Source organism: Somniosus microcephalus, chromosome 16 (assembly GCF_052327205.1).
Source record: "Somniosus microcephalus isolate GS21.2 chromosome 16, FLI_Smic_1.0, whole genome shotgun sequence".
NCBI classification, from domain to species: domain Eukaryota; kingdom Metazoa; phylum Chordata; class Chondrichthyes; order Squaliformes; family Somniosidae; genus Somniosus; species Somniosus microcephalus.
Window position 1 is genome coordinate 73,798,517 of NC_141002.1, and position 27,035 is coordinate 73,825,551.

Here is a 27,035-nt window from a genome sequence, read left to right on the forward strand (position 1 = left end):
GTCTCCCCGCCTGATTAAGGGTTGCAGCTAGGGCAAAGTCGGATGCGTCGCTCTCCACTTGGAAAGGGATGGACTCATCCACTGCGTGCATTGTGGCCTTCACAATATCTCCTTTTATGAGAGTGAAGGCTGCACAGGCCTCTGCTGTCAGGGGGAAGGAGGTGGACTTGATGAGGGGTCTGGCTTTGTCCGCATAGTTGGGCACCCACTGAGCATAGTACGAGAAAAACCCTAGGCATCTCTTCAGTGCTTTTTGGCAGTGGGGGCGGGGGAGCTCCATAAGGGGGCGCATCCTGTCGGGGTCGGGGCCGATGACTCCGTTCTCCATTACACAGCCAAGAATGGCAAGGCGCTTGGTACGAAACATACATTTGTCCTTGTTGCATGATAGGTTCAGCCGCTGGGCCGTACGGAGGAATTTCTCTAGATTAACATCATGGTCCTGCTGGTCGCAGCCGCAGATGGTGACGTTGTCTAGATAGGGGAAAGTGGCCTGGAGCGCGTTCTGGTCGACCATCCGGTCCATCTCCCGTTGGAAGACTGAAACCCCGTTGGTGACGCCGAAGGGAACTCTGAGGAAGTGGTAGAGACGACCGTCAGCTTCAAAAGCTGTGTACTGGCGGTCCTCAGCCCTGATGGGGAGCTGGTGGTATGCCGACTTCAGATCAATCGTCGAGAACACCCGGTATTGTGCTATCTGATTGACCATGTCAGATATGCGGGGGAGTGGGTATGCATCTAGCTGGGTGTAGCGATTGATCGTCTGGCTGTAGTCAATAACTAGGCGCTGTTTTTCGCCAGTCTTCACTACCACCACTTGTGCTCGCCATGGGCTGGTGCTACTTTCAATAATCCCTTCCTTCAGGAGTCTTGCTGCCTCGGATTTAATGAAGCTCCTATCCCCGGCACTGTAACGCCTGCTTTTGGTAGCGATGGGCTTACAGTCGCGGGTGAGGTTAGCGAACAAGGGGGTAAGGGTGGAGAGGCTGCAAATGGTGCGCGGCGGGCGATTTAAAAGCTGCTGGCTGCAGACTGTGAGTGGGGGGAGGGGTCCGTCGTACGCTAATGTGACACTCTTAAGGTTGCACTGAATATCCAACCCCAGTAGAACAGCAGCGCAAAGATGGGGCAGGACCAGGAGTTTAAAATTTTTGTATTCTGTGCCCCTTACTGAGAGGGTCACTACACAGTAGCCACCGACGTCCGCTGACTGGGCTTTGGAAGCCAAAGAGATCCGATGTCGCGTTGGCAGGACCGGGAGAGAGTAACTGCGCACCGTGTCGGGGTGGATAAAGCTTTCCGTGCTCCCGCTGTCAAAATGGCAGGTAGTGGCGCGGCCGTTTACCTTAATGTCCATCATGGACCTGGACAGTTGATGAGGGAGAGATTGGTCCAGCGTCACGGAGGCCAGCGTATGGTCGAGCGAGTCGATGTGGTCGTCAGATGAGGCGGTGGTTGAGTCAGGGTCCCCCGTGGTTGAAGTTGGAGACGTCCGAGATGGCGGACAAAATGGCGGCGCCCATGGTCCCGATCCCCACGCGGCTGGGGGAGCCCAAGATGGCGGACAAGATGGCTGCCCCCACGGTTCGCATGCGGCGCTGCTGGCGTTAGCGGTTTTACCTTTGCAGGCGCTGACATAGTGTCCTTTCTTCCCACAGCCGGAGCAGGTAGCGTTTCTCGCCGGGCAGCGTGCTCTGGGGTGTTTTGCCTGGCCACAAAAATAACATTTCTGTGCCTTGGACATCGCAGCAGCAGTTGAAGGTGGCGGTCCCATGACCCAAGGTTGTGGCGTCCACGTTGCGGAGCGGTTAGGGGAGAAGGCGTCCATATTCCTGTGGGCCGCGTCGAGCGAGAGCGCGAGGGACACTGCCTTTCTCAGGTCCATTTCTCCCTTTTCCAACAGTCTCTGCCGGGAGTAGTCGGACCTTAGACCCGCAACGAAAGCATCTCGGATCAGTCCCTCCGTGTGTGCTGCGGCTGATGCTTCTTTGCAATCGCAGTCTCGGCCGAGTATCCGTCGTGCCCGTATGAAGGCCTCCACCGATTCCCCGGGCTGCTGTCTGCGGGATCTTAAGAGGTGCCGGGCATAGACCGTATTTACCGGGCGTGCGTATTGCCTTTTTAGCAGACCGATAGCCGCCGCGTAGGTCGTCGCGTCCTGGATTATTGTATAAACTTGGTGGCTCACCTTTGAGGCCAGGATTTCCAACTTGTTTTCGTCCAGGGTCACAGTTGAGGCTTGCAGGTAGGCCTCGAAGCAACGCAGCCAATGCGTGAATTTGGTAGCCGAACCCGCTTCTTGGGGGTCTAGGTCCAGGCATGTTGGTCTGAGGGCTCGCAGCAGCTCCTGTTGCTCAGCGTTTGGTGCAGCAGCCTGCTGTTCAGCGTTTGGTGCAGCAGCCTGCTGTTCAGTGTTTGGTGCAGCAGCCTGCTGTTCAGCAAATGTCGACATTTTGTTTTTGCTAATAAAATTGATGCGCTATCAATTACTCATAAAAGACTGAGAGTTAAGAGAGTAACTAAAGGCTTTTATTAGCAAAGAACAGAGCATGCCTCTCGTGGTTGACTGGGTTCCAAGAAGGCAGGGGGCTGCAGGTCAATCACCTTTATACCTGGGCCTGTGTGGGTGGAGCCAGCCGAGACATGTTGAGGCATGCATAGGTACAACAGTGTGTAACAACAACAACAGTGGTTTACCACAGGCAGCATGTTCCCCTCATTCCTTTCAGTCATTATGCCAATACCTGAGTCAGACAGCACCTAATATTCCAGGGCGCTGTTGATGTTTGATTGGGCAGCCTGGATTATTGATGGGACCCTGGAGTAGTCGACCTGACACTGAGGGTTAGGATTATTGGTTTGGCAACACTACACAGTGATGGGTTTCAAGCATATGTCAGGATGAATTTACACAACAGTATTGTGGGTGCAAGGCTGGTATAGTATAAATCCAGAGTCAGTGCTGCCTTAGGACTGAAGCAGAGAAGTGAGAAGATGTCTCACTCTGCTTCACTACAGGGTCAGGTTTGGCCCTAATTGAGCATAAAATACAAACTGTAGCATTGGTGCAAGATGAAACCATCTCGTCTAGCTTCTAATACCTTTTATTGTCTCTTTTACTTCTTTTGTTTCTTTTATTCTTTTGTCAGATCGCAGCCCTGCCTCCGATCTATCTTCTTTTCTTTCCAGTTTTGAAGAAGGGTTCGACCCGAAACGTCAACTCAAATTTCTCTCCACGGATGTTGCCTGACCTGCTGAGTTTTTCCAGCATTTTCTGTTGTTATTTCGGATTTCCAACATCCGCAGTATTTTGCTATCGTACCAATGCTACTGTTGCAGTTATAACACAAGATTACACACATTTAAGCACAAAATACTCCATAATTAAGGCAAAAATGTGAGATTTATCAAGTTAAAGCTGTTACAAGATCTATTTTCTAATGTCCCAGATAAAGTAACTTATTTGATCACTATATGCATTTCTTAATGTACCAAATCACCTTTCCCATCTTGCATTCCAAACACTAAAGGGGAGGAATTATTGCTTATAGGTAAGTTTAGAAAGCTGTGAGGGAGAAGTCTGTTACAATGCTTTTCTTTGTTTTGCTGCACATTACATGCTCCTTAATAATTGTGTGAGATTGCACATGGGCATAGGTGGGAGGTGGGGGACGGAGAGAGTGCTTAGGGTCTTCATATAAATTTAAAACATTTTATTGGATCACACCTTCTTTCGAAGGGATGTGCCTTAACTCACTTGATAGAACACCGAGACAATGGATGTTCTTCCAGAACTGGTCAGTTCCGCAATTCAACCAGTGAAAATTGATTATTTGGGGCTTGCTCTTCTAAATGTTCATTGGAATATTGCAGCGAATTGCAGTGACATTATTGATAGAGTAGCGACAAATAACTGGCGCTTGGACTTTGTGCTTTCCAGTTTTTGTCCAAGACAATCTAATTTTTTTTTTCATTTGCTTTAGTTGAATTGTTTAGAATAATGGAAGTAATAATGTTTCTATGTGAACCTTATTGTGACATTCTATTTGGTAAAAAAGAAAGACACCTTTTTAAAGTACTTTTTGATCTGGCTAGCTTATACTGTCTTTCGGATGAGACATTAAACCTAGGCCCCGTCCCATGGCACTATTTCGAAGAGCTGGGGAGTTATCCCCGGTGTCCTGGCCAATATTTATCCCTCAACCAACATAACAAAAAACAAGATTATCTGGTCATCATCACATAGCTGTTTGTGGGACCTTGCTGTGCACAAATTGGCTGCCTTGTTTCCCACATTACAACAGTGACTACACTTCAAAAGTACTTCATTGACTGTAAAGCGGTTTGAGACGTCCGGTGGTCGTGAAAGGCGCTATATAAATGTAAGTCTTTCTTCATGTACAGCCCCCGAAAAAAAAATCTTGTCTATTGCCACTAACTGTTAGCTGAACGCAACAGCGGCGCTCGGGAGCTCGGCGGGAGCGCGCGTCGTCGTCGTCGGACTGGAACCCGGCGCGCGCGCGACGCTGTGCGTCTCTAACCCGGCAGGGGCGCGCGGCGCTCGTGCCCGGACACAGTCACGTTCGCTCGGACGCCGAGCAATACGCACCCGAGAGAGGAACGAAGCGCAGCGCATCATATCATTGAGAGCACCAAACGGCAAAGGGGGGGAATTAGAAGAAAAACACAAACACACATACAGGGTGAAAGGAAGCCTTGAGGATGGGCTGCTCCAGGACATTGGTGCGAACCGTCAACCTCTGCATTTCGGTGAAACTTCTCATTTTACTGACTGAAGCCACACAACCTGAAGGCAGCCTCAACATGTGGATAGATGCTCATCAAGCCAGAGTTTTGATAGGTGAGCACAATTCTTAAGCGGTCCCTACCATGTAATGCTCGCAAACCTTTCCTCCACTTGAAGTGGAAGCGTTTTAAAGAGTATTGGAGGGAGTTGGACGTCTGCCTTTCCCTTTTTAATTTAATTCCAAACCTCACTTGTGCTGTCTTTGGCAGTGCTTGGTGGTTATGTGCGGGCGGCCCCACCAAACAGGTTAGCCAGCGTCTGAAGAGGGGACCAGAGAATATGAAGTTAAGTTTACCAAAGTGTTGCGTGAACAGTTATGCTGAATGAATGGAAATTAAGTGGAAACTTTTTCTTTTGTACACCCAACGTTTCCGGTGCTTCCCCCGAAAGTTGCTTTAGCTGCTTATATATTTTTAATAATATTGCCCCACTCCCCTGGAGTTGCATCCCATGGCAAGCGTGCATCATGTTGTGAAGCACCCATTCCTGCTTCTTCGCAAAATCTAACAAATTCAGTTTGATATTATTTAAATATATAGGTATCGATCTTGAATGTTAAGAGTGCATGTGCTAGCCACAAATGTTTGTTGAACGAATGGGGCATCAAATGGGATGTGATTTATGTTCCTAATAGCTTTATGAAACTGAAGCGGTCTTTGTTACAGGCTGTGCTGCTTCATAATCTAATAACACATTTACTATTGGTCCTTAAGCATCTGGGAAATTGTGTTATTCCATTATTAAAATGATCCACAATATCGAAATTCGTGAAATATATCGAACTGAGAAATGATAAGTTTGACGATTTGGTATTCAGCTGATTTGTCGAAAAAACACACGTCAAACTGGTGCCACAATATTGAGCCTAAGTTCTTAATCATCCTGAAATTATTTCAGGTTTTGAAGAGGATATTCTTATCGTTTCCGACGGTAAAATGGCTCCGTTCACTCATGATTTCAGGAAAGCCCAACAGACAATGCCAGCGATTCCAGTCAACATCCAGGCCATCAATTTCACCTGGCAGGCGACGGGACAGGTAAGGATTGGAGCCAACACGATTTCACAACAAATATTCCAATGTAAAACTTAATTATGCCTGCAAGCTTCGCCTGCGAGCTTTGCATTTTCTTAGGGGCGGAAACTTTATAATTCTGTAATTTAAGCAGCCATATACTTAGAAAATTCGACTCTATTTAATAACACACGAAGGTGGCAAAACATTGATCTATTTGAGAAGATTGTATTTTATTTTTACATAACTTTGGGCGGATTTGGGGTGATTTTTTTTTAGTGCATCAGCAGTTGAAAACAAATCTGAAGCATCTTCAACTTCAGACTGTATTCTAGATGCTGACCCTGATTCTGCAAAATGAAAACTGTACCACACATTTATGGATATATACAGGCATTCACGTAGATTTTGTCATAGTATTGTTTTAGATAATTAGTATTGTTGAAAATAAAATTCCTAACTTGGTTAGTCATTGCAAGAAAAAAAATATTCAGAAGTTTGAAAACAATCTATGAAATTGTTAATAAATATTTGATATTATTGACAGTTGCTCAAATAATGAAAAGGTATGCAAAAATGGTTATACTTTAATATTGTCAATATATCTGTCAGGTATGAATAATCAGTATGAAAAATTATGAATTCCAGTATTATATAATATCTAATTTTGTTTTATTTCTATTCATATTACCCAGTGTTTTATTTTTGGATGCTATTTGCGCCAGTGCTGTCATGTACTTGTATCATTTCCCCCCTTCTCTGCCCCCCCCCCCCAGTACTTTGTCCTCTCAACTGTAATGTCATCAAACATAAGAAATACCTTGTTTGTGGCCTATATCCAGTGCAGCTTGAATGTGGATGTGAATTTTGCCTGTAGCTTGTAAGCTTTGTTTTACAGAAAAGTGGCTCTTGTTGAAAATGAACTCCTTTGAAGTCTTAATATTTTTATCATGTTCCACTGTGGTATTTTGCATCCTAGTGTTGTGCATGCTAACCAAGATTAAAGCAACGGGCCCAGGAGATACCACTTTATTCAGTACAATATGCATGTGGCAGCCATCTGTTCCATCTACTAACAGAAAATAACAGTGATAAACTTCTCAGACTTCTGCCAAACTTAGAGTTTATTGCCTACAGAAGAAGGTTTGATAGTTATCTTGTGATCTACATCTGGTTTCACTGGAACTGTACATCATACAGACACAAACTTGGTGTTTATATGGCAAACATTATAGCTGGGTTATAAGGTATCAAAAACAGAAAACATGCACTCTAAAGAAAAAGAAAAAGCAGTGAAGAATTAGAATTCTCTTTAATTTTTGTGGCAGTAGAATTTTTATGACACTGCCTCAGCTTAACAACGTTCAAAGGCTGGGGCTGATTTGATTTAGTATAGAAGTTAAGAAGTAATAATATACTAATTTTATTATTTCCAGGTAATTGCTTAATTATCACTTGACAAACTTTCAGTAATTCCAACACAATCATTATTTCTTCAGTCTAGACGCCATCATGCATGAATGACATGAAGCAAGGTGGTCATTGGCATTTACCATGATAGCCCTGCTGGAAGCAAGAGGTTTGAAGACAAAGTAAAATCACCACTATTACACATGCACATGCACTGCACACACACTAATATATATAAAAAACATGGTGGTGACTACTTTTTGTGTTATATATAAAATGATTTCAAGGGTATAATCGTCTTTCAGGAGAAAGTGTTTCATAACTTTACTAAATAGTAATACAGTAGCAAAATGACCCTAAAACTAAAATGTAAAATTATACACCAGGCAGCAATTAGTGAATTATTTTAAAGTTCTGTTTTGCTACAAATACTGACCATGAAATACGGCCAGTGTTTAACTGTTGGTCTTGAAATAAATACTGTATTCCATCTTATGTTTATTTTAGCAGAAGTTAGGCAAAGAACTGCTTTCACTTTCAAAAATAAAACTCCAAACAACCCACAAAGAGGAATGCTGTTTCTTTAACTTTCAACCCCATTTGAGGTGGTCCAATATTGTAACCTGATAGTAGTTAAATCCCATTGCTACTCTGCTGTTTTTGACTGGGTTTCGGGATTTCATGCCATGGCTCAAGGAATACCTAAAGAACCAGGTATCCAGGGTCATTAATCTCAACAAAAAAGGAAGTAACCCATGGCTTTACCTTTGATCAGATGTGTGCTTTAGTGTAGGAAGGGAGTACTCTGGGATTAGAGTGTAGGCTATTATCTTCTGGCAGCTTCACGGTCCAACTACAGCCTGGGAACAAACTGAAATTTGATGTCCATTTTCTGTTTTATTAAAATGCACTTTCTAAGCATTCAGTAATGTGTGTTAAATTCTATTGGATTAGTAGACTTTAAATGGCTGAAGATTTATTGAAAAAGTGTTTTTTCCTTCTTGGCCAAAAATTTACAAGTAACCGATTTATTGTTCCATATATGATCATAATCAGAAAGTTAAGCAGCTTGGGGGTAATGGCATATTAGAAGGATTTCATCCTGAACTTCAAAGCTATCTTTAGGGGCTTAAGAACAAAGACTTTGAGACATGAAGCATGGCCTACTTCAGCCATATGACTTATCCGTGATGATTACTATTCAACAGCTGGATTAACCTTTTCACATGATGTGAACTTTCTCTCATCACAGGTTCATGTGGCTCATTAGGACACGGGAATGAGTGATTTTTAAAAACTTTCTAAATCGTTAATTTCAGTCAAACTGGCAGAAATGCATTTATGGCATCATCACAGTAGAAAGATATAGATCAGGCTTCTAATCAGCACTCGTACCGACACACGGCAATAATTAAAATTTCCAAACTACTTCTTGGGACATATAAACAAAATCAGATAAACATGGCTTAAACTTAATGGTAAGTGAGTATTTCCATAACCAAATATAGAGACTTTGCAGCCATGTAGCATCACCTGATGAAATCAGATAGAGTAAGACTAATGATCTGGATCATGCTGTAACCATAGAGCAAGTTGTTTCTAATTCTAGGGATTAAACAGCAGTACATTCCTATCTTTACTTCGGATTTATACAAAACAGAAGAGAATCATAATTGTATCTCATCCATATTTCCATAAATAGAAATTAAGTCTAAGCACCAATTCTTTCTGAGTACGTGCCATTTTTTTTTTGCTCCTCTTAGCTATTTTAAATGCCATTGAATTCCTCCTCCACTTCCCACACTTGTTCCCAATAACCTTCTCACTCCATGCCACTGAGGTTCTTCTTGCCTTCACTCACACCTATTCAACTCCTGCTTACTCCTTGTATGTCTGAGCTACCTCACAACTCCCTCTGTGATTGTTGTATCTGTTGATTCTCTTCACCCACCCTGTTCTTCTCTCAATTTTTCCAACTTTAGTAAAATGCCCGTTGATCTTTCAGTCTTCAGTTCTAATAAAGGGTTACACACCTGTAATATCGTAACCTGCTTTCTCTTCAGTTACTGACTTACCTGCTGTGTATTTCCAATCTTTTCTTTTTCTATTAGGGAATGTTTTCAATATGCGAGAGATTTTGCCAAAATATAGTAACCAGAAGGGCAAAGTTCCATCTTATTGCGGGAAATGGAGTGGGTAGACAGATACAATGGCACATCTGTTGGAAAGGAAAAGGACTGGGAAACATGGAGCAAGTGGCATGTGTGTACCTATTAATGGCTGAAATTAGGAATTTAGTCACTGTATGGAATGAGCATTGATGCTCTGACATGCTGTGCCCACCCCCCCCCCCCCCCACCAAGTGCATATATTTAATGGACATATGAAACGACCTTCCAGGCAGTAATCTCATCAAGGGGTTCATAGCAAAGTTCAAATAGTTTACAACTGTTGTCTAAATGACTTGATCGATTAATGCTTGGTAATTGTGCCTCATTTTTTCTCTATATAGGGGTACATTTACAATTTATTGCTCCTGCTGTAGAGCTTCATGTGATGTAGCAGAAAGCAGGAATTTGGGTGCAGGCTTCAGCACACTCGGTTCACCGACCACACAGTTTCCCATCCATTAAAATTGATGCTGGGTGCACTAAATTTTCAAATTTACCTCCGAATGTAAAGTAGCTGCAAGACTTCCTGGCAATTAATCACTTATTGATAAACCTGAATCTGCAGTGACAATGTCACAATCATTAATCTTTCAGTATGGCTTCCTCATGTATCAGCTACATGGAGCATATCTGCCACAACTGTAAGGAAAGCAAAAATACAGACAGAGATCCCCCCCCGAAGTTTAAAAAAATATATAATTAGTAGATCTCCTGTGGTGTTCCTAATAGTGAGTCCCCTTGCTCACCTGATGTTTGTATCTTCTCAATTGGGTCGCTGTGAGCTCTCTGTGTCTATGCCCCTTTTGTTCTCGAAGATGTGCTTTCTCTTAATACAATTTTTTTTTTTTTTTTTGGTTCAGTGTGAATCTCCCTGATCTTTGTATTTTTCTCTTTGTCCCTATTGGGGTTTCCAACTCTAGTTGGATCTATTCTGGGAGGTTACATTACATGACCACCAACTCGCCCGCCCCCACATTCCCACCATTGCTCGCCCGACGCATCCATCCTGTGACACGCCGATGGCAAAAGCAAATAGACTCTTCGTTACCCGATTGGATGACGCTTGACAGTGTCCATCAAACGGGCTTTTTTCCCATCTGCAATATTTTTATAACTAATAAAGGAAAGTGTTCAAAAGAAAATGGAAAAAGAAATACACAATTTCTTTAATGCCCCTATGATTTTTCTCCCGGGTTGCTCGCAGCCATGTCTGGGACATTAATCTTCAATTCCTGGAGATTCCAGGACTATCCAGGAGGGTTGGCAACTGTAGTCCTTTCTGTGTCTCCTTATTTCAGTGTCTTGGATTATTTATCTGTATTTTTCCTCCATCCTTTCTGTCTCTGCCCTGATCTTATTTTCTGTCTGTTAACTTGCTTGCCTTTCACTGCAGTCTCTTTGTCCCTGAATGTTTCTTTTTCTCTGTGCCACATCTCTCTCTTTTCCTGTTTGGACTTCTGTCTCTATCTCTGCCGTACTAATTTCTCTCTGTCCTCAAATCTGTGTCTCAACCTCTTTTTTTTTGTCCCTGAAAATGTTGTCTTTGTTTCCCTAGCAACCCAGAAGTCCCGCGTTCAAATCCCACCATGGCAAATTGTAATAAATCTGGTCATTTGTAGGCTGACACCAGAGAAAATGACCATCAAAAGCTGATAGCTTGACATAAAAGCCCAACTGGTTCACTGTCATTCCTACCTGGTCTGGCCTACAGATGGCTCCAGTCCCACACTACGTGGGCAACTAGGGATGGGCAATACATGCTGACTGCCCAGTGTTGTCCACATCCCAAGAACAAATTAAAAAAAACTAACCTCTGCCACTGTGCAGACAATCTCACTTTTTCTATCCCATCAGTTTCTCTCTCTGTTCTTAATTTCTCTCTCTGGCTACCCCCCAATCTCTGGCTCTCCAATATCACTTTCTCTTTCTCTCTTCCCCCAAAACTGTCTTTTTCTGGCTCCCAATGTCTGTTTCATTGTTTCATGAATCTATCTTTGCACCCCTAATGTCTGTATCTGTCTCTGTCTCTGGCCCTTGAATCACCTCTCTGGTCCTAGAGCACTGGTGGAGCCAAAGACCAGCCCGAGTTCAGCCCATACATCAGCAGAGTGTCACTGACTTAAAACTTCCCTCGCTCAGAGCCCCCAAAATCTTCAGTAGAAGGGTTAGGGGTAAGGATGAGCTTCAGATTTTTTTTGTCAGTGGCGGTTGTGTGCAGAAGGAATGTGGAACCCTCCCTGCAGGCCCAAAATTCTTGTTAGTGGAAGCCTCATTGGTACACAAGTAGCGATTTGTTGCGGGGGTGATTGGAAGAGGCTCATCAGCCATCACAATTTTCTATTTTTTTTGGGGGGGGGGGGGTGGGGAGGGTAGGTAATAGGAGGTACCAAGCCCCCAGCTCATCTCAGTGAGGGGCGGTGGTGGGGAGGGGATAATTTTTCTGCCAAATGTATTCATGAGCGAGTGAGTCGAGGCGCAGTCTTCCAGGTGGCCAGTATGTGGCAGCACAGAATGATTCAGAGTACTGTAATAAGTTTCTCATATCAAGTACTGCCTTTGGCATCCTATCATTACCATTAACAGATTTAATATGAAAATCAGCCATTTTGCACGGCTACCTACTGGTACTGCAGGTACATGTTGACACTTACTTTTTTCAAAGGATGAAGCCTGGCTTTGGAGTTTTTCAATCCATTTTGAAATGGAATATTGCAACCCACTTGGCATTTGTATATATAATATACAAAATAGAGATACCCAGAATTGATTGAGCCAGAAATGATGTTGGGATGCAAATGGCATTGTAAAGCATCCAAGTTTTATTTACAGTTTAAGATTTCACCTGAACTCCAAAGGGAGTTTACTAAAACTGAAACAGATACCTCATACAACTGTTCTGGTATCAAAAGCAATGCCATTTATTGTTTCTTCCTTCAGACTTCGATTTAAAAAAAAAATGCACATCACATCCAAATATTTCTGATGGCATTTAAATGTGTGAATTATTGTTTTTCCTAAGACGGTTAAGCGTTTGAAATAGAAAGCCCATCTGCAACCATAATACAGAATTTCCGATAATGACCATATCTTTCCCCATCAAAATTTAGCAGAAGGATCAATCTCAACATGATCATAAATGCTCTGCTCCATTATATGATGAAAATTCAGTGACCTCACTACAAGCATTCATCTTCGGTTTAATAAAGATGTGCCCTATAATACGTAACTTGATTTTTAAGGCAGAATTCATTCATCCTCTCTTTCAGACTTCTTAATGAATGGTTTGGGTTCTTTTGTTGAGCCTCTCGACCTCTCTTTCCTCCTAATTAAGACACTCCTTAAAACCTACCTCTCTGACCAAGCTTTTGGTCACCTGCCCAAATTTCTCCTTATGTGGCTCGGTGTCAAACTTTTTGTTTTATAACACTCCTGTGAAGCCCCTTGGGATGTTTTACTATGTTAAAGGCGCTATATAAATACAAGTTGTTGTTGTTGAGCCATTCCAGTGAAAAAGTAGTAGATCCTGATCTATAACTAGTAAATTATTTTTAAAAAATCATTTTAACCTAACTTATTTTAATCTTTCCTGTTCTATTATCATAATATGGTTATGTTGATTAAAAGTTTTATAATCAATAACTGTGATCTTTGCGTTTTGGAATGTGTTATTTACAGAAAAGCATATAGTCGAAAGAGTCCTGTTCAAACCTGAATTGGATTTCAGGTGTTTGAATCCAAGCCTCAAATTTGGATCCCTGCACACATTTTTCACCAGTTTTTCCCTCTCTGCTGAAAGTGGTGGCTCTTGCTGGGGTACAGTACCATAGGCACAAGTGCCCTCTAGAACCTTACCCATATGCAACTCTAGACAGTGAACACTGGTAAGCTATTCAACTGTAAAAGGCATCAAGTTCCACCTAACACTGTCCTTAATATATACACGTATGCGAGTTCCAGCAGGAGTCACACAGTAGCAATTAGGAGGGAGACGCTGACTATTTTTTCCTCCCTCCCTAGTCCTAACTACTACCTAGGATAAGATCAACTAAATCAGCGCAGATTGGGGTTTCAACCTGGGACAGTACGACACCAGGCACTACAGTCTCTCACTGGGCCATCTGGAAGCTCAGCTTCATGTTTTTGTAAGGCCCATGCATATTCATAACCACAAAACTGCACTTACCTGAAAGAAACATAGGTAACCTTCATAATCTGAATTTACACAAACTGGACATGTTTTGAAATATTCTAAAATTCTCAGTTGTGATCCTTTTTTAGATTTGAAAATTACTGAAGAATTCATCTGTAAAGTCTTGAAAAAAGTTGTGTGGCAGTTCACGTGAGAAAAATGAACCATCGGAAAACAAATTAATTTTAGCTCTATAAACGATCATTACAGGCTCTGTATTTTTATGAATTCCAATCACTTCGGTCATTGGATAAAGATGTTATGGGAGATCCAACTGTGAACATTCCATTGCGAGCAACAATCTCACACAAGGCCACAGGTCAGTAAATCTTATGTGTTCCTCACTTCCTTTCAGTGTTAAGTACATTGTTTTCAAATGTCTGAACTTTTGAACTACCACCTGCCTGCTTTACTTGTACTAAAAAGAACCATTTTGGAAAGCAAAACCATAAAACAGCTTTCTCACGTTTAAGTTGTAAAAAGATGTTCACGTGAATATAATTAACAATGATTCAAAGTAAACTGAAAGAAAGAAAGAAAAGACTTGCATTTATATAGCACCTTTCACAACCACCGGATGTCTCAAAGCGCTTCACAGCCAATGAAATACTTTTGGAGTGTAGTCACTGTTGTAATGTGGGAAATATAGAAACTGAATATAGGTAGATTTAAAAAGGTCAAATTAAAAATGTGATTTTTGCTCTTCCAAAGGCTCGGGGTGGGTAAATGCATTGCTTGACGTGGCATTGAGCCACAAGATTGGAGGAAGTTAAGGTCTGATCCCCTGATCTGTGCTGAGAGAGATGATCTTAGTCTGGGCAGCAGTTGAACACTACAATTGGCCCCAGCATTGCTGGCAAGGGAGGGAGAATAAGTTTGGCACAGCGACCCCTGCTGGATTGTGCATGTGAAGGCAGGATAAGGCTTGACTATGATGCCCCCCATGCTTCAATTGCCTGACAACACTCACTGCTAGGCTCACACACAAAATGCAAGGCACCAGAGGGTTGTCTGCACTAATCAGCATCGTCAGAAGGGGAGAAGAAAATCTGTAATTTTTAAAAAAGTATTTCCCCTCCAGTTTTCTTCCTATTTCTCACGAAGCCGTTGGCTCTTACAGCACTTTCCTAATTTTTACTAGATTTATTTTCAGTTCACTGAGTTTAAAAAATACTTTGGGGGGGAAAAAAAAATCAATGAAATATAGCTTGCATGGATTAAGCAGTTCAGAATGAAGTTATTATGTTTATACATTTTCTGAACTTATTGATAACATTGATTAAATCCCAGGTAATTTAAATGATAAAGCTCTTCAAGATGATCTGTAATAAAATTACTTCGCTCATCACAGCAGTATACTTTACTGATCTATTGTGTTACTGGTAAAATTACTTTACTATAAAGATCACTTTACTGGGTGGTGGAAATTCACATGATCTTGTACAGTTGGGACTGAACAATAGTACTTGCTCAACAGTGCAGCTCTATTAAAGTTACTGAACCCCTGTGTTTCATCCTATGAGCTGGAAATGTGTCAAAAAAAAATCAAAAGCCATATTGTCTGGAAAAAAACACTGATGTCGAAATTTCAAGGAGGAGGTTAAAGTATATCCAGAGCTAAATACCAGTGAGTTCCTGTATAATACAATATAGAAATGTTTGTTAACTTTTGAGACTAGTTCGGTAATAGTCAGGCTTATTTCTCAATGTTTTCAGTGGAGAGGGCTGTTAAAGAGGAAGTAAAGTCTGGGAAGAGTATTTTGTGTTTAAAATGTCCCTTTTTATAGGAGAAAATGATGTATGTTACCTGAAATCACTTTGATGTTTTAGTAAAAAAAAATATTATTTTTTGCAATGGCATGGAACCTCTTCAGCTTGGCTGCTGCAGTGATGTTGCTGATGAAATCCATGCCCAGCAGCTGCTGCATAAGCAACACAGGGGGCCATGACTTTAGAACAGACTGAGTACCTCTCTGCAGTCAAGGGGGTAGAAATGAGCAAACCAGTTTAGCAGTGGGATAGACTGCGCCCATTCTGCGCAAGCGTTGGTTCCACTACTAAATTTGTGGGGACTTTTTTTAGGTGTGCCAGGTGGATGTCTGAAACAGGCGTTTGCCCCCTAAATATGTTAATAAGGGGCTAATGCCTGTTGAAAGACCCCTTTTGCAAAATTTGTTCCCAATGAGCAGCTCAGGATTCTTCAGCGGTCCCCATGGCTGCACACTAAAGGTAACTGCTTCAATAAAAAAAAGTTTCTGTAGAGCCTGGAGGAGAATGAGTGCTACCTCCCCTCCCCCCTCACCATCAACTCCACAATCCTGGCAATCAGCCTCTTCCCCATCCCCCACCCCCCATCCCCATTTCCCGCTCCAATCCCCTTCCCAAAACTTAACTGAATTCATTATTTATCACTGGGCGAGCTGCCTGTGGAGGCACGGAAGATGTAGACTGAACCCGAGGCCCAATTTCAAGGCAGCCTCAGGCCTCACTGATTGGGCATACACCGCTGGCGCAGCACCGGGTCTGAGCCTGTAAATGGGCCCAGACTATCAAAGGCTGCTCCCAAGCCAGTCTGAAGTTACAGTGCCCACTATTTCCTATGGAGTCAATTGGGGACACATCCTATCAGAGTCATCTGCAGAGTGGACTAAGATGGGGAAAGAGGAGATGCCCTATTTCAGGGGCTCCATCCATGCAACAAAATTACTTTTTCCAATTAAGCCATCAAAGTAATTTCTGGGTAGGTAGGATGTGTATATTACTAAAAAGGAAAGGATGTGCCTTGATCAGAGTACACCCCCTCAACATTCCTTCTCCTTAACATTTGGAAATTTTTCAGATATTAGTATATTAAATGTGCAAATGCAGATCATGAACAGGAACGGTTTTATAATTTTCAGTATTGATATAAGCTGTTGTGACATGTTAGTTGTACAGATTGGATTTCCTTGCCTTGGCAGCCAGGATGGGGTAGCAGCGTTTGAGGTCACTGTGGTCATTATGGATGTTGAAGGGAATGTTGTTCTTCGAACACCTCACAATGCAATTTTCTTCAAAACTTGTCAAAGAGGTAAACAAAGCTTTTCCTGATTATTATGCTGCTTTTGTCATTCAGATACATTGGCTATAAACAAGTTGAAACATGTAAGTTTATACAATTCATTCTTTTCTGATTCAGATTAGTGGTATATTAAATAATCTTGCTAGAAATTTGAATACAATAAAAAAAAAGTCATGAAACAAATGCTGCACCCGATAAATGTAAAAAAAATGTTCACTATAGAAACCTAATACCTCGGAGATGTGCCTTGACCATGGGTAAATTGCCTATTTTAACGATGTATAATCCATAATCTGATTTTGATTAAAATTATAGTCCAGAAGGAAGATTTTAATCTGTACTCAGTCATTTTAAATTGAGGTTTCTCACTGAAACGTCGGCCTGATTTTAACTCCCCTAGCCTGGCGGAAACTGGGCAGGGGGGCAGTAAAAATGAGGCCAGTCACTTACCCCCCTCCGATCCCATTGCCTTGCTGCCATGTCCCGATCATAACCTGCTCTTTTCACACAGAATCACACAGAAAGCCCACAGTGCAGATAGAGGCCATTTCGGCCCATCGAGCCTGCACCGACACATATCCCACCCTATCCCCGTAACCCCACATATTTTAATCCCCCTAACACTAAGGGTCAATTTATCATAGCCAATCATCCTAACCCGCACATCTTTGGACTGTGGGAGGAAACCGGAGCACCTGGAGGAAACCCACGCAAACACGGGGAGAATGTGCAAACTCCACACAGACAGTCACCCGAGGCCGGATTCGAACCCGGGTCCCTGGCGCTGTGAGGCAACAGTGCTAACCACTATGCCACCGTGCTGCTTTTGAACAGGACACTCACAGGAAGAAAGTGGGGTCCTTCTTTAAGTATGCAGATTGGGGCCCAATGATGTCATTATCCATATCAGAATGTCTATCTACTAGTACAATAATTATAGAGGGTAAGGTTCCATCCTGCTATCCTCCCCCTCCCCCCCGGGCCAGGAAATGTATAGGCTTTCCTGTTGTGGGAATGCTTGTTTGTTTTTCTGAATTTTAATTTGTGTTTTATACTTGGAATTTAAAAAAACTGACCAGAAAGGTTAACAATTATAAAAGGCTATAAATACAAATTTAAAATTAAACCTTGAATATTTCAGCCTAAATAGACATTCAATTGAAAAAAAAACCCAATAATTATGGAACCATTTATTAAGTACAGGAAAGTACCCTGGCTAGCTGCAATTTTGGAAAAAATGCCACTAAACCAAATCTGTGCTTACATTAATTGGCGTAGAGCAAATTGCTTACTCTTATTGCTAAATATTTGTCATTCTTCAGAAATTATGTATTTATGAATTATGCAAAGGCAGCAAAAATTATATGTGCATTAGTTATTGAATATTTACAGGCATTTCTTTTCTTGTGTGCAAAGCCAAATGCCCAGGGGGATGTCGCAACGGAGGTTACTGTACAGAGAGACAGGTCTGTGAGTGCCCCGATGGATTCTATGGACCTCATTGTGAGAAAGGTAACATTTAAAACAGAAGCCCACAGACTATCATTTACACTGGGTTAAAAATTTCACACAGTTAATCAGATGAACAAAGTTTTATGCATGTATCATAGATTGATCTGTTCTGTAACTGATGCACTGCTTTCTGTTCAATGAGACAGTGTGCCTTTTTTCTTATGTTGTTGCTTCAAGCTACCCAGGGGAAGGGAAGGAAAGTTGGCAGGCAAATCACCTGGCGGCTCTCTCACACCTTCCAGCAGCCAGTCACAGAGCTGTATTGTCTGGCCTCTTGGCAGGGATGTGATGCAGAAAACCTACAGAAGGGAGAAGATTGAAGGCGCACGAGAATAAATTTAGGAATGAATAAATTAAACCAAAACTAGTTGAGTTATTTTGTAAGCTAAAATAGCGGATTAAATAAAGTATTATGGCCCCGATTTTCTGGCCGCCGTTGGGTGGCTTTTCATGCGGCCGGGGGCCGAAAATTGGCGAAAAAGCGGGTCGGGACCCCCCCGCCTGATTCCCCGCCCCGTCCGACTTTCGGACCGCCGTTTCCCCGCAACCCGCTTCAGTCCCGGCCGCCGCTGGCGGGACTGCTCGTCGGAGCACTAATCACCAATGATCTCCTTGTTAAGGAAGATTTTCCGGGGCCGTTGTGACTTTGGGGCTTTCCCCACATGAAACCCGCCTGCGGGGAACCCCGCCGATGAGAGCTGGCGTGAAAACAGCTGGCTTGCTTGCTTGCAGCAGCAGGTCGCTGAGGGCTGAAGAGATTTAAAGAGGCAGCATTTGCAGGCTGCAGGACCTTGTTGATCAAGGCTTGGGGGAACTTTTTGAAGCCTTAGGAGCAGCTGTAGAAAGTTGGAGCCTCACACACTTCTCCAGTGTGAGCTCCTGGGAAGCCCCTCTCACCACCCTAACTCAGCACCTCCTCAACGGAGGCATCTGCCAGAAGCATGGGAGGCCTTTGGTACCTTCCCTTCCTGGCATTAGAGGATCTCCAACAGCAGAGGCGGCAGCAGCAGAACCAGGAACAGCAGGATGAGCACCAGGAGCACCAGGCTGTTGCTCACTCACCTGAAGCTGCACAGGCCAGAAGGGGCCAGCGCTTGGAAGTGGCTTGAGAGCACCTTGCTGCGCTTTAGGGGGCCAGTGGGACCCGTTTCTGCACTGGGAGTCCTGCTCAGAAGGACTTCCATGAAGATCTGGTTTCTCTGTTCAACAGATGGCCAACGCTCCTCAAGAGATGTCATTCTCTTATGAGCAATCACCATGTTTTCCATACCCTGGCGAGTTATCTCCTGCATGGAGGTTGCCAACCTTTCCATGGTGATGCGTTCATGCGCCAATGACTCCACAAAGGCTCTGCTCATGGTCGCTATGGACTCCTCCATTCGCTCCACACTTGCAGCGACCCTGAAGACAAAACCTGCCAGAGACTCCTGCATCTGTGCATGGAGATCCATCACCTCTTCTCTTGTGGATGGACCCAGAGTCAGAGGGTCGACATGCAGCGCAGCAGAGCTGAGCTGGCAGAGTCCTGCGCCCTCCGACGAGGACTCTCCACTGCTGTCCCTGTCTCCAGAATCTGCTGAGGCTCACTTGTGAGCTGTGAAACACCAGGTGACAACACTACTCTATGTTCCGAAGGTCCCCCCGAGGTGTGAGTGTCTGTGCTGGTGCTGGGTGCGCTTACTTCTGCTGATGCTGTGCCCTCAGAGGTTGGAGCTTGCTCTGAGGAGTCTGGCTGCACAGCCTCTTCCTCCTCCACAGTGAGGATGAGGGCTCTGGATGGTACTGTGGGGGAGTAAAGGAAGGAGATAGAGATGTAATGCCAAGGCTCTTCTGGTGACTCCTAGCGAGTTGGCATCTGCTGACACCTGCATCCATGCAGCATTGGTCTCAGTGGGAGGCCTCTTCCTCCCTGAGCTAGGGAAGAGGACCTCCCTGTGGGCCTTAACCCCATCCAATAATGCCTGCAGTGAAGCCTTGTCGAATTTGGAGGCAGCTCGGGGTCTGGCACTGGCCACAGCTGGTGCAGGCTCCTCTGCCATTGTGCAAGAGTGGCTGAGAAGCCTGCAGAGGTGGAGAAGCTTGCTGGACACTATGAAAGCACCACGAATGATGACATCATACTGTGGGGATTTCTAACTCGAATTGGACAATTAGCAAGGCTTCCCACATGCTGGGAATTAATTGGCCAATTGAGTGAAAATTGCGTGGAGCTGGCTGACACTTTTTTATGTGTGTCAGAAACCCCACATTCGGGGAAACCCGACCATTTCCCACACAAGCCAAAAATCGGGGCCATAAATATGAAAATATTTCAAGTTCACCTGTGTCCTATAACAAAAAACCCCAGCTCTGAATGAACAGTGGGTGTCTCGAGATTATTCCTGTTCTGTTCACAGAATAACCAAATCACAGATTTCTACAGTTTTTTTTACAGCAAGAAAAGAAAGACTTGCATTTATATAGAGCCTTTCACGACCACCAGATGTCTCAAAGTGCTTTACAGCCAAAGTACTTTTGAAGTGGATTCACTGTTGTAATGTGGGAAACGCGGCAGCCAATTTGCACACAGCAAGGTCCCACAAACAGCTATGTGATAATGACCAGTTTTTGTTATGTTGGTTGAGGGATAAATATTGGCCAGGACACCGGGGATAACTCCCCTGCTCCTCTTCGAAATAGTGCCATGGGATCTTTTATATCCACCTGAGAGAGCAGACGGGGCCTCGGTTTAACATCTCATCCAAAAGACGGAACCTCCGACAGTGTAGCACTCCCTCAGCACTACACTGGAGGGTCAGCCTAACTTTGTGCTCAAGTCCTGACTCAGAGGTGCGTGTGCTACCAACTGAGCCACCGCTGACACTGATACATACCAATGATTACTTTGGCATATTGTGGCTTTCTTTGTCCACATTTACTAAAAATACATTCACTGAGGAAAAATTCTAGGGGCATGTAAAAGTTAAATGTTGTGTAAGTTTAATTTTTGATAGTGCAGAGTAAATTTGAATTAAAATGTGAAATGTTTTTGTCAATATTTTGCACTTAATTATCATAATCTTGTAAAAATTGCCCTGTTGTTCTATTTATCTTGACCTGGTTTGTGGCGTTTTTAACTTCACCCTACTTAGGCCAACAAAAGGAAAAATATATATTCTTTTACTCATCTGAAGTAATCTAGACATTATAGATTGAATTTTCCTTCCCCGTCAGCCCCCAACCCCAGCACTAGACAGCGGCAGTGCTCCTGAAGTGTGCTGCTGTTGTCTAGCCCCAAGATCATTGAAATTTCCTGCCCTTTCCACAGGCCTGTCCCCTGGCAGGACCTAGTTGCTGGTAGAAGGGGTGTCCCAGCCAGCGAACACATCGGGGAATAAGATGGGAGGCTGGGAGCACCACCTCATTTACATTGGACATGTGCCTTCTGCATCTGTAGACCAAGCTTCACCCCTGCAGGAAAAGTCCCAGAAATCCTGGAGTAATGTTAAAGGGGCCAGGGACCTGACGTTCCGAGCCTTTGCCTCTCTTCCCTGACTTTGACACCCGGGGAAATTGTACAAGTGTCCGAAATATCAGTCCTTTCAATTTTTACTTTAAGATGTGCAACATAAAATAAGATGTACAAAGTGGGCCTGAAAATGCAGAAGCCAGCGAGCCCAGCAATTATATCGGGACTGAGCCCGTCACTCACCCCGCCAGAGTATGTGGGGTCAGGCAAGTTAGCGCTGTTTGCAATTTTTTTTATTGGAGAGGCATCACACGGAGAGTAAATTTACCCCTATATTTTAAGGCGCTTTAGGCTACTCCAGCCCACCTCCTAGCCTCATTGCAGAGTCCTGGGAGCAGGTTGCCTGCTGCCTCAGTTAGGTTGGCAAAGCAAACGGAGGTGGAACAAGCAGCGGGAGAAAAGTATCTTTAAAAAAAAAAACAGATTCTTTAAGATGAACAACTAATTAATTAGTAAAACATTTCTAAGTCATGCTAATCTGAGAATCAGTGCATTTCCACAAGTTCATTAAAACGTCCTTTTTGTTTCATTTTGTTAGCTCTGTGTGCTCCCAGATGTCTGAACGGAGGACTCTGTGTCAGCCCAGGGTTGTGTATCTGTCCCCCTGGATACTTTGGTATTAACTGCGATAAAGGTAAAAGAACATGGCTGAGAAACTCTACTTCCTTTATTTCATTCAGATATATTTTGGTGTGTTTTTGTGCTGGGGAGTAGCACACTTATCGCAGTGTGGTCACCGAACACCACCTGGTCAGCTATAATAACACCAAGCTGTACTTAGAATTATAGAAATATCCCCTACCCGCCCCACACACACAGATCTGGTCAACAGTTACAGGAAAAAAAGTGATATTTGTTCATTCTGGGATATGCATATCTTCCAAAATGCATTGTTATCAACCGATTACTGTCAGCTATTACTCAGCTCTTCCAGCACTGATATATTTAAATAACAACTTTCCTTCCCACTCCTAATTTCAGCCCAGACTCCTGTTACTGATTTAAAGTTGGCAACAGCCCCAGCAGAATAGATACAGGGAGAGGTGATTTAAAGTCAGTAGCAGGAACCTGGACTGGAGTCAGGAGGCAGAGTTGGCATTATCCAAGTACTGAAGAAGCCAAGCACGTTCCAATCAGCTGTTGCTCCACTCCCTTTGGAACTTGTTAAAAGGAAAATGTAACGTTTATCATGTTTCATGATTGTATAATTCAGATTGTAGCTTTATCCCATACATCTGGCGCAGTGTGGGGTGCGCTCTGTATGCCACAGATGCAGGCAGAAACTCCCTCTACTCAATAATGTGCCATAACCCCAATGTCAGCAAAGCAGCCTTGCAGTATCAATGTGAATTTGTCATTTCTCACAACCTGGCAACTGATTGGCAGCTATTATGGGCAATTTCGTGAGACTACCAGACGCATGATACATATTTCACCAAGGACATAGCCAGCAGAGAGAGAGAGAGAGAGAGAGAGAGAGAGAGAAGACTTTCGACCTATCTGTCTGAGCAAATTTAAACCCATGTCCCAGAGGTGAAGGAGCAGTGTGCTGAATCGCTGAGCTATCCAGGCCCCAGGAAACCACAGTTAATACACATGCTGGGAATTTCCTCGGAGCTGCTCCCATTCCGCTACAGTAATTTTACTGGAAGTGCAGGTTTCCACTGCATTTCCATCGAAGTTATGGCAGGGGTGTGGGGTCAGCGCCAAGGAAATGCACGGTCAGTCATTTGTCCCTTCCTATTTGTTCACATATATTGGAAGTATACTCATTGCAGCCCTACATTCAGCTACCAGGGGCTACTTTATTATTAAATATTAAATGCAACAATGTCAGTGCTATTATTTGTACCTAATAATAATGATTTACATTACAAAATCAACTGGGCAAAATCCAACAGCAGTTTTAAAGTACACACAAAATAACGTTAGCTACGCTCCTCCGTGCACATTGTTTGCTGCAAAAGAATCACATTATGTATGATAGATGCACACAAGCTTGGAAATTACTGTAGCTGATGTACTTGTATGAATCCTAAACATACAATAAGTGCCTTGCAGAAAATAAACAGGTTAACGCTTTTAAGGTTAAGCATCCATATAGCAACATTGCCGACAATAACTTCAGCCTATAGCTATTCAGCATAAATTGTAAGGGTGCGAGCTCTTGTTTTGAGGAATCACTTCTTTTCTCCCGACAGTAAAATAGAATTAGTTATAATATATTGTCTACATCAAATTGACATTTAGTGATGTTGATTAGAATCTTTGACCTAGAAATCCGATCGCAAGGCACCCATTTTCCAGGAATAAAGTTGGCGTCTAATGGACGAATATGTGTGCACGTGCTCATTCCACACCGGAAACGCGCCGCCCGCCATATTAGATCGGGTTCCTCTGTAGGCATCCAGGGCTGCACCGGAAGTATTAAAACCTCATTATAATATTTAAATAATGATCCTATGCTAGTTTCGGGACTTTTTTGAGAGATTTGTCTGCCCCAGCGTCTGACTTGCTGAGATAAACTCGCCCAGCAAATTGTGGTACCAACAGGCAGCAAGAACCCTGCAGCAGTGCTATTTAGTTGCTGGTTAGGCTGCTGGTTAACTTTTTTTTGCCTATTTTCTGCCCCATCAAGAATTTCCTGCTGTTGGACTGCTTTTGTCTGCCTTCAAAACAGTTTTATTGCAGTCAATGATGGTCTGGTAGGTCTGTCTTTGGAGCTGGAGGGTGAGGGGGAGCAGTGAAGAAGACAGGAGAGAGCAGGAGTAGCTGGGAGAAGAGGGGGAGGAGACCATTGCCAGTGCAGTTGTTCAGGGAGCAGTTCTCATACCTCAACTTCACTGAGGGAGCAGTGTGTCAGGTGCCTGCACTTCACCAAGGGGGTTATCACCGAGTTATGTCACCTGCTGCAGCCACAACTGGAGCCTCAAACTAGGCATGGACAGCATTGCCTGTGTCTGTTAAGGTCATCGCGGCCCTTAACTTTTATGCAACAGGCTCCTTCTAAGCTGCAGCAGGTGACATCAGTGACATCTCCCAGTTTTCTGTGCAATGCTGTATCTGGGAGGTCACAAATGTTCTCTATGCCAGGAGGAATGTCTACATCACTTTCCCAATGGACACTAGGCTTCACCTGCATTATTGTTCTAGCCCTTACTTCGCTACAATTACTAACACCAACACCCAATCCAGAAAAAATATTAATCCAACAACTCAAATCCATCTGTGTATAATATTTAACAGGAATAATTAAGAATCTCATGCACCCCTTTAGTGCCTGCCTTCTATGCTTGTTTACCTATCCTAGTGCTCCTACCAAATGTATCCCCAGTGGCTACAGTTTGGGAGGTGGCATTCTGCTGAGCTTCCATTGAGAACACTTCAGATGGCTGTGGTGGGCAACCTTGAGCAGCTTGTGGGCTTTGAGGGTGATTGCAGTATCTCGGAGTGGGTCAGCCCAGCTGGCGGAGTGGGTGATGGGGGAGCAGGCATGCTGTCATCCATGGAGTCAAAGCCATTCTCCTGGGACTCTGCCTCAGCACTCTTTCAGCTCTGCATGAGTACAGAGTGCAGGACTGATGTGACGCTCTGAAACCCCCTTAACACTGGCCCCAGAGCAAAGATGGCAGCAGTGTGAGCTGCCAAGGAAGCTGTCAGCAGAGGCTCCATAATGGTGGGCACCACTGTCGTGTTCATGGACTTGACCGCTTGCTTAATGTTGGACAGAATGGTCTCCATGACGCCCTAACACAAGTTGGAGCAGGACCCCTCCATGCTCTGAGCCACTGTGCAATAGATCCACATTATGTCGGACACACTTATGTATAACTCTCCAAGTAAAATGGTTGACATTAAATTATTTATTCTTGTGAATGTGTTCTCCTAACTGAGAAGCGGGAACGCAGTAGTCGGTTGGTTGAACTTGCATTTCATTACTCACTATGTTAATCCTCCATTATGTTATACATCTGTATCACAGAAAATGATAATCATGCAGCCATGGATTGAACTTTAAAGAAGGACATTAATTCAAGTTATTTTATGGGTCGTCTTTTGAGATGTACATTTCTTGTGTTCTAATATTTGTTGTTGAGAATTATAATGCAATTTTATTTTATTTCAGCAAACTGCACCACGACCTGTTACAATGGTGGAACCTGCTTCCACCCTGCCAAATGCATTTGCCCACCAGGATATGAAGGGGATCAGTGTGAAATCAGTTAGTATCACCCATGTACAATTTACCTTGGCTAGTTTCTATTTAGTTGTTTTTTATTTGCCAGAAGTAATGCATTTGACAAAAATGGTTTCTTTGTGATACTGACCAAATTATTTACAACTTTTACTCTTTAGCTTGATGCTGTTGTTTGCAGTTGTGGTTGCCTGGTGAACTCAACTGTCAACTGACAGATGATTAAAAAGATCACATGGTGGTGAAAGACATAAATTTGATCTGACTAACCAAATAAAAACAATTAACCATTGCATCTTTAAAGAAAGTGTCAAATATGTATATGTAAACACTAAAGTGTTTAAATGACTTTAGCTGTAGCTGTAATATAATTAACAAACCAATGGGCCAAAATCATATTATGCAAAGTTAGTAATTAATGCGTTAACATATTTGTATTCTGACATTACTCCATTTACTACTTTAACCACTTATATTAAAATAGAAAATTATTAAAAAGGAATTATTTATGAATATGGTAACCTATTTCTTACTGATGTCACAGTCTGGGTTCAACTTCCAGCTGTCAATGTAATCTTTTGATTGAAATGCTAGATTTTAAATGATCTAATGGGGGAGAAATTGGGTGAGTAGCGCCACCTGTTAGCTCCTAAAGAGGCAGTCAGTGGCTGTAGCGCCACTGGCTGCGTCTCCCGCGATATTCAGTAGGGGCGCTAATGGTGGCGTTGGGCTTTTGCGCTGCGCCGCCACCGATGACGTCATCGGTGTGCGCAGCGCCCCATTCGTGCCCCGTTCGCGATATTTGGTAGCGAACGCCGCAGTTGCGCCGCTCGCTACCCGCGCCCAGTTCACGGGGCCTTACTGTGCCGGCAGCGGCGCAAGTTAAGGTGGAGGTGCGGGGCGGCCACTTTTTCGGCAGCCGCCTGCCAGCACCTCCATCCCCGGTCTCCTAACCCCCCCCCCCCCCACCCCCCCCGCGGCATTGCCGGCTGTTTCCCGAGAGCCCGGCACTTCTCCTTGGTGCCGGGCTCATTTACCGGCACTCGCGATCGGGGATCGCGCTGTTGCAGGCACCTCCCCCTTAACAGTGGGAGGAAGGCCTGCAGTACTACAACGTGCCGTGCCGCAGCGTGTGGCGCTGCGGCACGTTGCGCTGCGATAATCAGCTT

General features: G+C 43.7%; 1 protein-coding gene across 2 annotated transcripts in view; it reads left to right on the forward strand.

Annotated features, from left to right (window-relative positions):
• Positions 1-4,514: 4,514 nt before the first annotated feature.
• wif1 (wnt inhibitory factor 1) overlaps positions 4,515-27,035 on the forward strand; it is a 30,570-nt gene continuing 8,049 nt past the window's right edge. Inside the window, exons 1-7 of one of the 2 annotated variants that reach the window (XM_086009267.1) lie at positions 4,519-4,861; positions 5,705-5,844; positions 13,801-13,909; positions 16,520-16,660; positions 18,068-18,163; positions 22,210-22,305; positions 25,798-25,893. In XM_086009267.1, coding sequence (XP_085865393.1) covers positions 4,723-4,861; positions 5,705-5,844; positions 13,801-13,909; positions 16,520-16,660; positions 18,068-18,163; positions 22,210-22,305; positions 25,798-25,893 — 817 coding nt within the window. In that variant the 5' untranslated portion in view covers positions 4,519-4,722. Of the gene's footprint in view, positions 4,862-5,704; positions 5,845-13,800; positions 13,910-16,519; positions 16,661-18,067; positions 18,164-22,209; positions 22,306-25,797; positions 25,894-27,035 lie in introns of both variants that reach the window. The other variant, XM_086009268.1, reaches the window with a different exon arrangement.